This window comes from Elephantulus edwardii, unplaced genomic scaffold, assembly GCF_000299155.1.
Source record: "Elephantulus edwardii isolate Elephantulus edwardi_28Jun2011 unplaced genomic scaffold, EleEdw1.0 scaffold00141, whole genome shotgun sequence".
NCBI classification, from domain to species: Eukaryota; Metazoa; Chordata; class Mammalia; order Macroscelidea; family Macroscelididae; genus Elephantulus; species Elephantulus edwardii.
This window is the reverse complement of record NW_006399891.1, coordinates 5,040,324-5,057,601: the sequence shown is the minus strand read 5'-3', so window position 1 is coordinate 5,057,601 and position 17,278 is coordinate 5,040,324. Positions and strand designations below refer to the sequence as shown.

At 38.3% G+C, this 17,278-nt stretch overlaps 1 protein-coding gene across 1 annotated transcript in view; it reads left to right on the top strand.

Annotated features, from left to right (window-relative positions):
• Positions 1–17,278, top strand: part of SMC5 (structural maintenance of chromosomes 5) — a 118,408-nt gene that overhangs the window by 29,002 nt on the left and 72,128 nt on the right. The window contains exons 3-5 of the mRNA XM_006894404.1: positions 1,766–1,818; positions 14,619–14,781; positions 15,808–15,942. Of these exons, the coding sequence (XP_006894466.1) occupies positions 1,766–1,818; positions 14,619–14,781; positions 15,808–15,942 (351 nt within the window). The remainder of the gene's footprint in view (positions 1–1,765; positions 1,819–14,618; positions 14,782–15,807; positions 15,943–17,278) is intronic.

Here is a 17,278-nt window from a genome sequence, read left to right as displayed (position 1 = left end):
GGAGAAGGGTGCAACAATGAATGAATGGAATTCCAAAATCTCTGTAGATGTTCATTGAAATGAAAAATAAATAAATTAAAATAATAAAAAAAAAATCCTAACCTTCAAGGAGAAACTTGGTTTCACCCTCTCTATGACAGACCTGTTTGTTCTCTTGGTGGTCCATGGTGTGTGTGTTCCATACTCTTCTCCAGCATCATAGCTTAAAGGCATCAATTCTGTCATCCTTAGTCATTGTTCAGCTTTCTGATGCATAGCAATTTTAATTGCTATTAAATGACCTTGGCCTTTACAATTCTTATTTACAATAGCATTTAGTAAGTAATATTAGTTACTGTGGTTGTAATTGTCATCTTCACTATCATCTCTGTTAAAAAGATAATTATTTGCTTTAAGTTGTGTTTTGTATTTTTTAAAATTTTTTTATTATCATTCACTTTATGTGTCACAGATACTGCATTTTAAAAACATATTAGTACTGTCTTTTTAAAAATTACTTATAGCCAATTTAAAATTTAATCTGAATAGACCTGCAGCACATTTCCATGCTTACTCTCATTTACACAGAAACTAGCTCACATACTCTATATTACAATGTAAGTTGTTATGATACCACTGCTGAAAATGAGCTGACATACCAGTCAGTTCTTCACTAATACTTGAAAGGTTTGTGTCATCTTGGTGATCACACAGTAGGACCCATTTTTCCATGGACTCTTTTTATCACTTCTCTGAGAAAGATTAATGTAGTTGTTAAGTTCACCAGCTCAAGGTGAATTGTTAATAGTTGCTGTTGAGAATGGAATGGAACACTGAGGTGTATTACCTAGTTGGACATTTTTGCTGTGCATTTGCTTTATCGCCATTTCTGTTAAGTGGCTAACTGCCTAATACATGACCACACCCAACTAAACTTTCTGTCTTCAAATTGGTTCTGACAGTGACCCTCCATCAAGTGTCCAAAGTGTAAATCTTTACCGGAGGAGACTTTTTGACGAGCAGTCCGGTACATAGTGAACTATGCCATCAGGGTCACCACCGTGCCATTAAATAAAGGATAGCTAGTAATATTGTAAGGAAGTTCTGTGGCATAGTGGTAAATAGTTGTACTTTAACCCAAAGATAATTGATTCAAATCTGCCTACTGTTTCATGGGAGAAAGATAGGTAGTCTCTATTGTGATTAACTACCTCGGAAAATGCACTGGAGGGTCAGCTGTGAGTCACTTCTGACGTACAGTGTGTAGGGAGCTCTGGTGGAATAGTGTGTAGGAAACTGTGCTGGGAACCCCAGGACGGTGCCTCTGGTGGTTCACACCTATCAGCAATTGCATTGACTGAGATGAGCACTTGTCTCTTGTAGCTGAATCATCTCCAACCAATGCCAGTGAGTTAGCTGGGTATTGAGGATTATTGTTGGGAAGGTTTTTTTTTGAGGAAGCAACTTGTTAGATGCCATCAAATTGGTTTTCAACTCATCCTGGTTGCATATTATAAGAAATAGCTCTCGTTTTTACAGGAGCAAAGTGCTAAGTCTTTTTTTCCCTGCAGAACAGCTGATAGGATCAGTTCCTAACCTTCCTGTTAGCAACTGAATGCTTTACCATTGCTGCACCAGGATGGGCCCACGGCTTATAGGAGAGGAGAAAGGGCAAAGAGAGAAGTTAGTGAAAGAATCTGACGCTTACAAATGAGTAACTTCACACATCTCTGATTGTTAACCCAGGAATGTCATCATATACCTGACTTTTTCTTTTTTGTCTTAGGTTGGCTTTTTTGTGAAGCGGGGCTGTTCGAAAGGCGTGGTTGAAATCGAATTGTAAGTGATGAAGGTGCTCGAACTGCTTTTCCTGCCTAATTTTTTAGTTTGTATCAAGACTTTTTTTTTTATGATGTTAGAAAAGAATAGTAATACAACATTATGGCATAAAAAGGAGAAGTAATGTTTTTAAAATACTTCATCCAAACAATGTCTTTGTTTTTTTCCAACTTGTAAATGTAAAATCTAGATTTAAGAATTTTCATTTGGAAAAATTCTTAAGAAAGTAATAGTTTTTTGGAGGTAATGAAATAGAAAAATGGCTTTACTTAAGGATTCATTAGGAAGTTGAAATACTTTTAATAAATTTAAAATACCCATTTTTTTGCTGGCTTTGAAAGTAACATTTGCTTATTTTTTTTAAAAAAAATTCAAACAGTAAAAATATGTATAATGCTGGAAATGAAACCTTACCATAATTCTACTTCAGAAATAACCACTGTCAGTAATTTGACACATTTATTTCAGCATTTCTGTCACCATGTCCCTTTTCAAAGAAATCAGTAATTATTTAATTTTTTTCCTCAAACCAAGATATTCTTAGTTTACCACTTTGGATAGCGGTTTCTGAAGAAAGTGATGAGGCCAGTTCATTGTCAGAGAAAGAAAGGGAGGGAGAGAGAGAAAAAGAGAATACATACATACAGATAGATGATGGATTGATAAGTAGACATTTACATTGTTGTTGTTGTGTATCGTCAAGTCAGAACTGACTCGTAGCTGACCATCCAGTGAATTTTCAGAGGCAGTTTAATCACCTTGGAGGAGAGTGACCATCTTTCTCTCATGGAGGAGTTGGTAGTTTTGAACTATGTACCTCCAGGATAGCAGCACAGCTTCTTACCACTAGGCCACCACAGCTCCTGGTATATAAATATGTCTATATTTGTCCATCTGTTTTTTTATATATATTCTTTAACTCTTTTATACATAATTACTAACATTTTAGATTATCTGTAGAGAATTTTTAGAAAGATAACTTTTCTGTATAATAATTTTTATAAGCAGTTATGCAAAATTTTCCTCTCAGTTTCCTAAAAACTCATTTTATGAAAGACAGCTTTAAGATACTGAATCCAAAATTGCTTGAGGGCACATATACTTTTCAGGAAGACACCACAGACTTTAATTGAATTATATATGAGTCAGTGGACAAATTAAACTTTTGTGAAATGCAGAGACTCTGTTTTGTGTTCCCTTTGGCAAAAACGCTGCCTTTTCGTATAATGAACTACACCTTTTTATAGCAGATGTCACTCATTGCCTGTGAGGGGCTGCTGAGGGCAGGGAGGAGATACAACCCACAGGGCTGCTTAAAGATTGTTAGATTGCCTTAGGGGAAGAGGAGGAAAGGCTTATTTTCACTAGGCTCTTGACTTCTCTGTTACCTTTAGAAAAACCCTTTACACCCTTAGCCTTATTCCTAACAGAACCCTGACTGGACCCAGAAGATAAATCACATTGGCCTGAGTCCAGCCCTCTTGCCTTATCTTTATTTTAGGCATGGGTGTGTGCTCCTCTTTGAGTCAGTGTGAGATGAGAGCAGACTTGCTAAGAATACTTCCCTGTCCATTGCTGAAGTTACTGTGACAGGCGATCACGTTGAGGATCTTCCTCTCTTTTACTTAACCGTCCACCTTTCCAATCATGATGTCCCTTTCCAGGGAGTAGCTCCTTCTAAGAACATGCCAAGAGTATGTGAGATGGAGCTTCACCACCCTTGCCCCTAAGAAGCACTCTGTGGTCACGCTTCCCCCAAGGCAGTCCATGGGATATTTTCTTCTCTAAAACCATGACTTTAAAGGTGTTTCTTCTTCTTTTTTAAAAATTCTTCTTCCCTCCTTATTCATTGTCCTAAGCTTAGAAGTGATTGAAAAGAATTAGCCACACATTAGTCTTCAAACTAACATCATTACTCCTTAGTACATTGGAGAGACCCTTGACATTAGAGTTTCCCAATGCAGTATGTCTTTTGACTTCTTGACTATGGCACCAGGAGTGTTGATTGTGGTTCAAATAAGATGAGATCCTTGACAATTTCAGTCTTGTCTCCATTGATCATGATACTGCCTATTAGCACAGGTAAGGATTTTTGTCTTCTTGGTGTTGAGATGTAAGCCATGTTGAAGACTGTAGTTTCAACAATGTTTCAGGTCCCACTCATGTTCAGCAAGCAAGGCTTGATCATCCACACAATACAGGTTGTTGATGAGTCTTCCTCTGATGCTGATGCCACATTCTTCATTAAGTCCAGCTTCTCAAATGATTTGCTCAGTGTACAAATTGAATAGGTATGGAGAAAGGATACAGCCCTAAAGCACACCTTTCTTGATTTTAAGCCTTATAGTATTCCTTTGCTCTGTTTGGATTGCAGCTTCTTTGAGATGTTGTTACTGAGATGGTTGTGGTGATGTACCATCGAATCAGAACTGACCCATAGCTGACCCCCTAGCCGGTTTTCAGAGCCAGTAAATAGCACAGGAAAAGATTCCCCAACTTTCTCCTGCAGAGCACCTCATGGATTCTAACTGTATACCTTTATTTTGGCAGTGTAATTCCTTACTATTAAGCCACCAGAGCTCCCTTCTTTTGAGGTGTACAAGTTCTTAAATATCATCTGATAGTCCTATAGTTTTATAGAATATGGGAGGAAAACCTGGTATTCTAATCTTTTACACAAGAGTTAATGGAATATTTAAATTATACAAATGAGAAACAGGCCCATACATAAATAAAATTAGTAGCAAAGGCTATGTTCAACTTATTAAGATATAAGAGAACTTTTCTGAGCGATATAAAACTTAAGGCCTGTATAAAGATGCATACTCTATCCCTAGAAAAGATAAAGTTAATATTATTAACATGTCATTCCTCCCCAAATGAATGTATAAATGTGCACTCACAGTCAGAGCCTAAAAACATAAGTTTAGAAGTTGATTCTAGTTCTCTGGAAGAATACATATACCAGAAAACCCAAAAAGTTTTGGAAAAAAGAAAAATAATGAAAAAAACCTCTTATGTACTAGGTGGAATGTATTGTTCCTGTTGGTGTAAATTGGTCTAGCACTGGCATAGAACATTAGAGGAGAAGAATAGAGACTCTAGAAGCAGATTGAAATGCGTGTAAGAATTTAACGGACCATAAAGGTGCATGCCTAATTAAGTATAGCATTTAAAATTAGTAAACTAGATTGAGAGAGTTTGCTCCTAATTTTCTGTCTACACACACAAAATAAAACTAGCAGAGTGTAAAAATATGTAGCTCTGAAGATGGTAGGGAAAATGTGAATATTTAAAAAATCTTACGAATGAGGAAATTATTTCTAATCACAACAGATACTTAATAGCCCAAAGCAGAAAGATATGAAATTTAGAGGATATACAAGTCTAATTAAAAATAACAGAGCCATAGTTAAAACATTAATGACAGATGAGAGAGAATTATTGCTGTATCAGTAGCATAATATAAACTTTTAAGTTATTAAAATAATTTGTTTAGTTATGTAAACAACCTAATAGAAAAATGGAACAAGGAAATTGAATAAGTAATTTACAAACATAAAAGTTTAGAAAGTACAGATTATCAGAAGTTCAAAATGATGAGGTTTTTGTTTTTTTAATGAGTGTTTTTTTTACCCTCTGCACTTGGAAGCATTTAAGAATAACATTCAGTATTATGATGAGAGAGGACATGAATTGTGTATTGTTGTGGAGTATTACACACTAGTCACTGTTCACCACCCCCGTCCACTCACTGATCTCTCCTCCCTCTTTCCTCCTGTTACTGTTAACCCTCCACTATTTTTTCTGTCCGTGTGTAAACTTTCTTCTGCTTTTTTTTTTTTTTGGTCCCTTTCCTCCCAATATGATCAGTTATGAATGTCCTGTTCTAGATTTTTTTAATTGCAGTACACATCATGTCTGACCATCCATTCCTTTCAGATTGACTTGTCAGGGGAAAAAACTCCATTAACCCAAATTTGTTGCTGTCAAATAAATTCCAGTTCACTGTGGCCTCACAGGACAAAGTGGAACTTTCCCATAGAATTTTCAAGGATTTTCCCCAAGGCTCTCACTCCTTTCTCCTGTGGAATGGTAGGGAAATTTAACATTACTTGTCAAATAGACTCTTTTCTCGGGCTTGATACCACTGATTGATTACTAGTTTCATAACATTGAAACAGAGGCAGATCTACTAAGCCAACTGTATTGATAAAGTTTAGAGAGAGTTAAGTATTAAGCATTAAGTTTCAAAAGTCTAGAGTGAAAGATGATCTTAAGCATTCCTGGTTTATGTTTTCATCTATCAAGCTTCAGGTGTGTTATTTCATGAAAGGAGGGAAATTTCTTGGTTCCTAGCATTAATCTCCTAACCACAGACATTACCACTGAGTTGGTTCAAAATTTTAGCAGTCCTGTCCTAATCAGTTAATATTAACCAGAGCTGTACCAGGTTTGGCACAAGAGGATGTTTCCTTCCTCCAAACGTTGTTACACTGTAGTCACTTGTTCTACTGGGGCCTCCAGACTTTAGGAATACCTAATGCAGAGCAGCCTAGCATTAATTTTTGAACTGTTACTGTTCTTCAGTCTGACCAGTGCTTGTTGAGTGGAATGTTAAGTAAGGTATTTCTGGCATGCACATACGGAACACTTACTGACTGCTTATGCTTTGGGCAGTATTGATTGGCAGTCTGTGCAAGGGAACTTTAGTAGTCTATAGAAACTTGCACTGCTAATTCAAAGGCTGTGCCTCTGACAGTTCAAATCCACTCAAGACTCCATAGGAAAAAGATGAGCAGTCTTCTCCTGAGAAGGGTTACAGCCTCAGAAATCTGCTGGAGCGTCAGCTATGACTTGGTTCCTACTCAGTGGCATTGAATTTGCATTTTTATACATTTATACACCAATGGAATTTATGTTTAGGGGGCACGTAGGAGGACAAATAAGTAAAATAAATATGACATTAGGTGGTGATCAGTACTGTGTAGAAAAATAAAGCAGGAAGGGAGGATAGCAAATGTCAGAATGGGAATTTATAGTTTTAAATAAAAACTGAGAAGAAGGGATTTAAGCAGACACCTGAAGAAAGCAGGGACAGGAGCATGCAGATATTTGCAGGCAGAGCATTTCTGGCAGACTAATGGGTCATACAATTGGATCACGTTGAAGCAAGAAGAACATAGGTAAAGATCAGATCTGAACATAGCAGCCATCTTGAGAGGTGTGATAGATCAGTGTGAGGACTTGGCTTTTATTTTTTCATAAGATGTGAAGCCATTATATTTTGAGTAGAACAAAGGCATGATCTTAATAAATTTTAATTAGATCATTTGATTGTTGTATGGAGAACAGACTATAGGAGGACAAATGGAATAGCAGGGAAATCAGTGAGGTGTCTGATAGAATGATCCAGATGGACGATGAAGGGTAGTTAGCATGAGGTTGTAGTAGCCGTGAAGGTGGTGAAACGTGGTCAGATTCTGGATGCAGTTTGAAGGTAAGAGCACTCAGGATCAGATGGGGAGTGGGGAGAGGCTTCAAGGAGAGCTCCAAGGTATATGGCTTGTATAATGGAGAAAGATGGATTCCCGTTAATTGAGGTGGAAGAATCTGCTGCAGGAAGTTTTGGGAGAAAAATCAGAAGTTTATTTTGGAGTAAATCATATTTCATTAAATCTCAAATGATGTCTTTTTAAGATGCATTCTCTAAACAGTGCTGTAAAATGCTATGCATGCTTCGTTTTTAGTATGTTAAGATGTAAAACAGCTTTTCAAAACTAAATGCAATTTGCACTGACGTTTAGAATACCTAGTCAACATTCAGATGAGAATGTTAGCTATATAAATTGGTGATTCAAGAAGTTGTTGAAATCAAAGGCCAAAGATAATTCATTTGAGGAGCTGTCAATATCTACGTTGTTGTTGATCGCCATTGAGTCGAGGATGACTAGTGATTCTGAATAAAAGACCTAATGCCTTTCTATAGCTATCACCATTTCTCCTACTTCATAGAGTTTCCATAGGTAGGTATGTGGTTTAGGAAGTGGATGCCATTCCTGCTTCCAAACTTATTTTGAAACTGGAACCTCTACCAGGCACCGTCCACATTGGGAAACCATTATGGCATTTGACACCCCAGTGGCACAAGGAAACCCAGATTACCTCAGTACAGAAAATTGACAAAGAGTAGTATACAAAGTAGAAGAATGTTCCTTCAAAATTAACAACACTAGTCTGCTGTTAGGGACCGCTCTAAAGTACTCAAGAGCAACGGTGTCTCTCTGGAGACTAAGGTGCACCTGATACAGGCCATGGTCTTTGCAGGCACTTGTTATGCATCAGAGAGTTGGACAATGACTAGAGAGGACAGAATGAGAATTGATGCCTTTGAGCTGTGTTGCTGGGGAAGAGTATTGAATGTACCATGGACTGCCAGGAAAACAAACAGATTCACCCTGGAGAAGGTTAAACCAAGCTGCTCCTTGGAGACAAGGATTCTGGGGCTTCGTCTGACATACTTTGGGCATGTTGCAAGGAGGGACAGATCCTTAGAGAGGATGCTTGGGAGGGTGGAGGGTTGACGCAAGAGGGGAAGACCCTCTATGAGATGGATTGATTCAGTGACTAGGATAATTGGGATTGGGTGTGTCAGAGGCAGTGCGGTTGGCTCAGGATACAGCAGGGTTTAGGTGTGTTGTACATAGGGTCGCTGTGAGTCGCAAACGACTCGATGGCACATAACAACAGCAGTCTCACTTAGCAGTGGTTAGTGATGGGTTTGTCTGCGGCTGGCCTGGAGGCTCCTGTGCAGTGGTCCATTCTAGAAGTTGGTTTATTAATATTAGGATGAATATTCTTTGAGTGGTACAGCAGCCATTTGTCTATTTGCTGTACTGAGTAATTTGGAGTTGCTGTGATGCTGAACACTGTGCCATAGTGTCAGATACCATAATGGTTGCCCATCATGGACAGTGTTTGGAGGAGCTTCCAGATTGATTCAGGTTTGGAAGCAGCAGTGGCATCCACTTCCTAAACTAGATTTCTCTGGAGACTCTATAAACATAAAGAAATGATGTTAAGTATAGAACAGAGTTCAGGCCTTTTATTCATAGGGTCACTGAATCGTATTCAATTTGACAACACAACTAGATGTTATTGTTAGGTGCTGTCAATTTTAGTGTGACTCATCGTGACCCGAAGGACAGCAGACCTGAATGCTGTTCTGTCCTGTGCCCACCTCATCTCTGATCTCTGATACACTTAAGCCTATTGCTGCAGTCACTGTGTCAATCCACCTCATTGGAGATCTTCCTCTTTTCAGTGACCCTCCACTTTTCCAAGCATGATATCCCTTTCCAAAGAATAGCCTCTCTTCTCTCATCATGTCCAATATATGTGAGACAAAGCTTCGCCATTCATGCCTCCAAAATTATGGTACATTCACACAATTGAATAGTATGCAGCATGCAGAAGCAGTGACTTCTGTAAATTATTACCTAACTTGGGAGGGACTGGAGAGCATTATGCTGAGTGAACCAACTCAGTCCCACAAGGATAAATACTGTGTAAAGCCATTTTTGTAGAATGAGTATAATGATCCAAAGGGGGAGGGTGGAAGCGGAGCGATGAGAATGTGCAGGGGAAGGGGGAGATTAATAATGGAGTTGTACAATTTGATGGGTGGGGGGTAAATTTCTTGGTTTTGTTTTAATTCTGCCACTCAAACTGTCATCTTTAAAGAATTTACACGTTTAGTAGTCATGTTAGAATTGTGTGGCTATAGTTTTCCATTCACTTTAATTGTAGAGCATAGGTAGAAGTGCTGAATGCTAAGAGACACCCAAAGGATCTTCTGTATGCCACACATACTCTTTTTTTTCTCCTTTCTTTTCATGATGTAACATCAATTAGATTTTCCCTTGGTAATCAAGATTAATCACACATCATTCATTGCAGATACTCGCTTCTTTGCCCATTCAGTAGGTGGCATTCTTATCCTCCACTTCAGTGGAATCAGTGTTGTGTCTCCTGCTAGCAGCATTTCTTTCTATGGAGCTAAGACTCTGGTAGTACCTACAGAGCATAGTGTTGCAGGCCCAAAAGTCATCATTTTACAAGTGGTTTGTTGTTGTTGTTAAGTGCTGTTGAGTTGTAGATGACTCATAGAGACTCTATGAATGAAAGACCTGAACACTTGTATAACTTTCATCGTTTCTCCAAGTTTATAGAGTTTACAGAGGCAAGCTATTTCAGAAGTGGATGCCACTCCTACTTCCAAGCTTGTTTTAATAGGGGAGTTCCACCAAACACTGCCCACTATGGGTAACCATTATCACATTTGACACATCAGTGTGACAGTGTAGCCTGGGGGCCACAGATTAAAGTCACCCATCTTTGGCTTGATAACATAACTTTCTATCCACTAGGCCAACAGAGCTATCTCACTGTTGTTGTTGCTAAATGCTGTCGAGTCATAGACGACTTGTTCATAGCAACCCTATGAACAAAAGACCTGAACACTTAATTGTGAGTGGTTCAACTTCCATTTTCATGCCTGGGTTCTTGGATTCATGAATTCTGGCCATGAGAGAAAAGCACTATGTATTGAACACTAGCTTAGAGCATAGACAGCCTGTAAGAGAACATTGTCCCAGCCCTGCTTGTTCTTGCCACCTAACTGGTACCATGACTTTAAAACCATATTTTATCATTCTGCCAAGCCAGCTGCTTCCAGATGATGCGGAAACGTGATAGGACCAGTGAATTTCACGAGCATGGGCCCACTGCCTCCCTTTGTTTACTATGAGATCCTTTATCTTGGGCAATACAGAATGGGATTCCATGGTGTATCCATAAGATGTTTTACCATGAATGGTAATACTTTTTTAAAATTTTTTTTTTTTTAATGAATGGTAATTTTGGCAGAAGCATTTGTATCAAGTTGTCCAGAAGAATAAAACACTGCCCTTTCCATAATGGAAGGAATCCAGTTTTGTCAACCTACATCTGATTTCCAATTTCTCGAAATGGTTTTTTTTTTAAACTAAGTTTAGCCCTGTTTTTGCTAATATTAACAATAAAAGATAAACTTTTTACTCTTGGTATTATTTTACTTAACTCAGCATGAATTTAAATAGACATTCTAGTTTTCTGTCTCGAGTGAGGTTTTTCCCCTCACTTTTATTGTGAATTTAGGATTGCAAGTTTTTTATTCTGCGGTGGTGATTTGCTTCCTATTTTTTAAATGTTACTTACTTTAATTGTAGTATGGTTAAAAGAATGTAGTCTTTGGAATTAAAAGATGCATTTCTAGGGGAAAGTCTGCTGTTAGGGACCTCTCCAAAGTACTGAAGAGCAGTGGTGTCACTCTGGAGAATAAGGTGCATCTGAAACAGGCCATGGTCTTTGCAATCACTTGGTATGCGTCAGAGAGCTGGTCAGTGACTAGGGAGGATAGAAGGAGAATTAATGCCTTTGAGCTGTGGTGTTGGAGAAGAGAATTGAATATACCATGGACTACAGAGAAAATGAACAGGTTTAGCCTGGAGAGTGTTAAACCAGGCTGCTCTTGGAGGCAAGGATTCTGAGGCTTTGACATACTTTGGACAGGTTGCAAGTAGGGACCAGTCCTTGGAGAAGGACGTCATTCTTGGGAGAGTGGAGCAACAGCGCAAAAGAGGAAGACCCTCTATGAGGTGGATTGATTCAGTGACTGGGGTAATTGGGGTGGGTGTGTCGGAGACCGTGAAGTTGGCACAGGATAGAGCAGAGGGCTATTGTACATAGGGTCTCTATGAGTCGCAGGCAACTCAGTGGCACATAGCAACAGCAGCAGTCTTTGGAATACCAGTGCTTTGAAATTTATTGAGGTTTGATTTTTGTAAATGCTGCTTGTTTTATTGGAAAGAGAATATTCTGCTGCTGTTGAGCGTGGGAGTCTGTATTTGATGAACTTAAAGATCAATTGGATGGGTTCTTTAATTACTGAGAAAGAGGTAGGTGGTACTACCCCACTGTAGCTTTATCAGTTATCTTTGTTTTCCTTTCAATTTTTGCTTTATATATTTTGAGGACATTATTTGTTGCATTTAAGATTGTTCTGAATTAATCAGTAAGTTTATGCCATTTGCTTGAATATTTTGTTTACATTTGTTGTCAGTCTGTGATGCATCTGTAGCCAGAGGCTTTTTGTCTGAACTGTGCACACAGGCACTGTTGTCTCACTCAGCCCAGTCCCATGGTGTTACGTAATTTGTATGCCACCCTACCTCAGAAGCATCCTGCGTGCACTTTGGACTCAGATTATACTGTCAGTTATAATTATCATAATATGGATGCTCTGGCTGCTGTTACCAGGTGTAAGAGATGTCTTTCCTTTCTCACAAAGAGTGGGCTAGTCCTGGTCGTGGGTAATTGTGAAGGGGGAATCTGCACATCTACGGTGTCTGATTTAAGGTCTGTTTTTAGAGGTCATGTGTTTAAATATTAAGTTGACCATCTACTCTACTCTACTGACCACAAGTATATTACTGCATCTTCATGTAGAGAAATTGACAGTGCAAAGGCATTTTTCACAGAGCACTGTCTAAAACCAGACTCAACAAGTTCACACCCATCTCTCTCCCCGTTGCATGGTTTGGACTCGCATCGACGTTTTGGCTTAAATCAAGTGAATGGTTCTGGACAACCTACTAGGCATTAAGGAAACCAAATAGGCTAATAATAATTGAAGGAGACTTTAAGAAAAAGATAAGATGCATCTCTTTTGACTTTAAAACTAATTGGATTGAAGGTCAAAATTTAATCCGTACAGGAGATTGCAGGGTTCTGGTTAGAAAATCATAAGACAGTTCCTGATTAGTTGGGATCCAATAATGTAAACTCAGTTGTATTTGAGAGTTATAGGCACCTATTCTTTCATACCATTGATGGCAACATGGTTCATCATTTTGACAACCACTACACTAGCATCTGTCACTCTGGTTGGGTCCTGTCTGTGTCCTCACCATGGCCTTTGAATGCTATCTGAAGGAGTACATGGGGGTGGATGACCACTTTCTATACCTCACAAACTGCTGTCATTTGCCATACAAGGGAGGTTACCAGTCACCATGCTGGTGTGAAACCATGGCCACCTGTGATAATAGAAGCCTAGCATGTTGGGTAACAAGAGAGTCATTCCAGCACTCTGGTGTTTTATACTTGAAAGACCAGCATGGATACCAGCTTGATTAAATTTTTATTATCTTTCTCAGTCTGGTAAAGAAAATTCTGAGAAAGAAAAAAAATACTGTAAATACACATATGTTTAGACTTATTTTTAATGACTTTTTTTTAATTGTCACACATTTCAGTATTTTTCCCCCCTCTTCTTTGTATTATGGTTACTTAGTACTACTCTAACAGAAATGGTACAAATAGGTAGCTTTAAAGCACAGAAAACTATATTCTCATAATTGAGGCTAGATGTCTGAGTTCAGGGAAGGTTTTTTTTATTGTTATTCACTATTTGAAGCATGTTTTGAGACAGACAGTGTACTTTGTCATCGTACTTAGTTGTACAGGAGCTCTGGTGCTGTGATCCATAAACTAAACATAAGCTCAAACATCCCCAGGATTTGAATCCACCAGTGGCTTTGCAGGAGAAAGCTGGGCACTCCCCCATGGTTAAAATGGATAGTCTCAGAAACTCAGGAGATTGCAGTAAGTCACAGCTGACTGGACAGCTTTGAGTTTGAGTTTTGTTCTTGAAGTGGTGGTGATGTAGTCTTTCTTATTTGCATTAACTCCTAGAGCGTCTAGGCCTTTGCGAACAGATTCTGCACCTTGGGTAGCTCTAGATTTGTCTACAGCCCACCACCCTGTGCCCAGCCCAGGAAATTCACCTGGTTGAGTACTCCCCTCTAGTTAAAAGCTGATTTTCTGCCTTCACTAGGATTCTGGACAGATTCCTTACTTTTGTCATATCTCATGACTTCATCTATAGCAGAAGGATCAGTAAAAGTACCTTGTTGGGTGTTCACTGGAATTGAAAGTTTAAAACTATATTGTAAGGTCTTAAATTTTACTGCTTTCAGGTGTTAAGATTACAGCATAATCTCTATATACAGCATTTGTTATTTAGCCATTGGAGACCAGTAATTTATTTTTCTACCATATGCTGCTGGTTCCCATTGAAGAAGATAGATGGATAGCTGAGGGATGTGCAACAGTAGTACTTCTGTAAGAAGGAAGTAAGTAAATACCCTTCTTTCAGATTCCATATTGCATAATGTTCCTTTCTAACTATGTGCTATTGTCCTTACTGAATTAAGAGAGGAGAAAATGCTGAGGAAACCAGGGTCACTTGAACAGACAGGTGGTTTTTATTTCTGGAATTATTTATGTAACAGTTTTCATACATTTTCCAAGTAGGGGAAATACTGAGGTTTGACTATTACATACTTGAACATTCCACCCCATTTTGAATTGCAGTCAGTGTGTGTGACACAAAGAAACACATAATTATTAAAAGAAAAAGAAACTCCAGATGTGTCAGTTGACTGGTGTTTTTTATGAATTTAGATTGGCCTTCCCCCCCTCCCCCCTTTTAACTGAGCAGTTTAGAGAATTTTAAATGTTAATGTGTTCAATGATGTAGTATTACTAATGTCAAGGTTTCTTTCTTCAGAGGGGCCAAAATACAGAAGGCGTCATAAAATTCCTATCTGGCAACCTTTGGTGCAGAGGATTTTAGAAGTACTATTTTCAAAATAATGTGCATATTATTACTATATCATGCTATTTTTTTTAACTAGGTTCAAGGCTTCTGGAAATCTTGTCATCACCCGGGAAATTGATGTGGCAAAAAATCAGTCGTTTTGGTTTATCAACAAAAAAGCTACAACCCAGAAAATAGTAGAAGAGCAGATTGCAGCCTTAAATATTCAAGTGGGCAATCTTTGCCAGTTTCTACCTCAGGTATATGATAGAGAGCATAATTTTTTATTTTGTAGTATATGTTTTAACTTTTTAGTAAATTGCCTTTCATTGCCAGGGAGTTGGAACCTACTCATAGCTGACCCTCTTGTTGAATTTCTGTGACTAAATCGTACTGGAAGAGATCACTCATCACCCATCTCCCTTAGAGTTCCTGGCAGATTGGAGGTGCACGCTTTTGTTTTGGCAATGAAATTCCACTCTTAAACTAAATTATTGTTCATTTCTCTTCACGTTGGAACCAACCCATAGCTGCCCCTCTAGGGAATTTTCAGTAGTTGTAAATCATACAGGAGAGATTGCTCATCTTTATCTGCAGAACAACAGGTAGATTTTAAGTGCTTGCCTGTGGATCAGCAGCACAGCTCCTCACCGCTAAGCCACCAGAACTTAAACCAGATAACAGTGTGAATGTTTTTTTTTTAAAAAATTATTCTTTTGTGTGTGTGTACCGTTAAATCAGATTTGACAGGTACAAAAAGAGATTGTCCCTCTTTCTCCAGCAGAGCATCTGGTGGACTCAAACTGTGCACCTCTGGGATTGCAGTATGAATATTTTTAAAGGGACAGAGGCAATTTTAGTTAATGAGAAGCTAATGGATTTTAAGGCATTTTGCATTATCCGTTTGTCTCTAAATGTAGATGTTTAATATTGCCTTTTATTATTAACTTCTAACTGATGTGGTAGGGAGTTTTTTTATGGTTATTTCGGTTCAAGAAATTATTTTTCCTTTCCCCAAAACAGTTATATACTCATATATAAAAATACTAATATATAGAAACAGTTTAGTCTAAGAATATTGACATTCTTTTAAAGGATCTCTTTATTTGAAAGAATGAACAATTATTTGAAAGAAAATACAAGCACTGAGATTTTCTTTTGCATTTAATAGATATGGGTAAATTTTATTTTCATAAAGTCCATCTTAACAAATGTAATTATTAATTTGAAATTTTTAAATATATTCCTTAAGTAAAATAGTTGCTGATACTTCATTTTTGTTCTAGGACAAAGTTGGAGAATTTGCCAAACTCAGCAAAATTGAGCTCCTTGAAGCTACTGAGAAGTCAATTGGTCCTCCAGAAATGCATAAGTATCACTGTGAACTCAAAAACTTTAGGGAGAAAGAAAAACAACTAGAGGTATTTTTGAATAGAGACTGATTTTTAATTAGCCTTTTTGGTCTTCATTTATCTTCATTTAAAATGAGGGAGACTGAATAAATAGTAGTTCTCAGTAACTAACTCAATTTATAGTTTTTGTACTTTTTTTCAACCAGAATTTCATTTCTAACATTAAGTAATAATCATTCACAAAAGAGGAAATGGATTTGATAAACTTTGGGAAAATTGACACTCGTGTTACTTTTGTTGTTATGTGCTTTCGAGTTGCTTGCAATTCATAGTGACTCTGTGTACAAGAGCCCTAACTCTTGTCCTAGCCTGTGCCAACCTCACTGTCTCCAACACACCTACTTCCATTACCCCAGTCACTGAATCAGTCCATCTCATCGAGGGTCTTCCTCTCTTGCGCTGTCCCACCACCCTCCCAAGCATGACATCCTTCTCCAAATACTGGTCCCTCCTTGCAACATGCCCAAAGTATGTCAGACAGAGCTTCAGAATCCTTGTCTCCAAAGAGCAGCCTGGTTTCACCCTCCAGGACGAACCTATTTGTTCTCCTAGCAGTCCATGGTATTTTCAACACTCTTCTCCAGCACCACAGTTCAAAGGCATCAATTCTCAACTGATAACGGTAGTATAATTTTTTTCTTATCAAGTTGCAGTATTATTCTGTCATTCAGTATTTATTAAGTGCCTATCATGTACCAGGTACCATTTAAGGCAATGAATACCATAGCAGAAATCATGCAGCATTTTTATGTAGCGTGTATACAGAACCACTTCCAACATACTTGTTTCAGTTATACAAGTAGAATCCATTTCAGTGTTGAATTTTCATTTTCCCTTTAATAAACATGAAAATAAAAATGGCCTTTGGGATAGTAGTGCAGCTCTCTGGACAATAGACCTTCCTCCTTTTTTATTTATATTACATCTATTAAGCACAGTAATACTACTTTTGATTTGTATATCATGATTTAGCTTTTGTTGTTCTATCATTTATGTTCAGTGACTTGCTTCTTTTGAGGTGAATGGGCTTGTTGTTTTTGTCTTTAGACAAGAGTGGTCCAGGGTCCAAGATCTGCAGCAGTACCCCATAGTCACATGGCTAAGAAATGATAAAGTCTAGACTCAAGTATCCATGTGTTGTTGTTGTTGTTGTTGTTGTTGTTGTTATGTGCCGTCGAGTCGCTTGCGACTCATAGCGACCCTATGTACACAGCCCTAAACTCTGCTCTGTCTGTGCCAGTCACTGTCTCCGATACACCCATCCCGATTACCCCAGTCACTGAATCAATCCACCTCATAGAGGGTCTTCCCCTCCTGCACTGTCCCTCCACCCTCCCAAGCATGA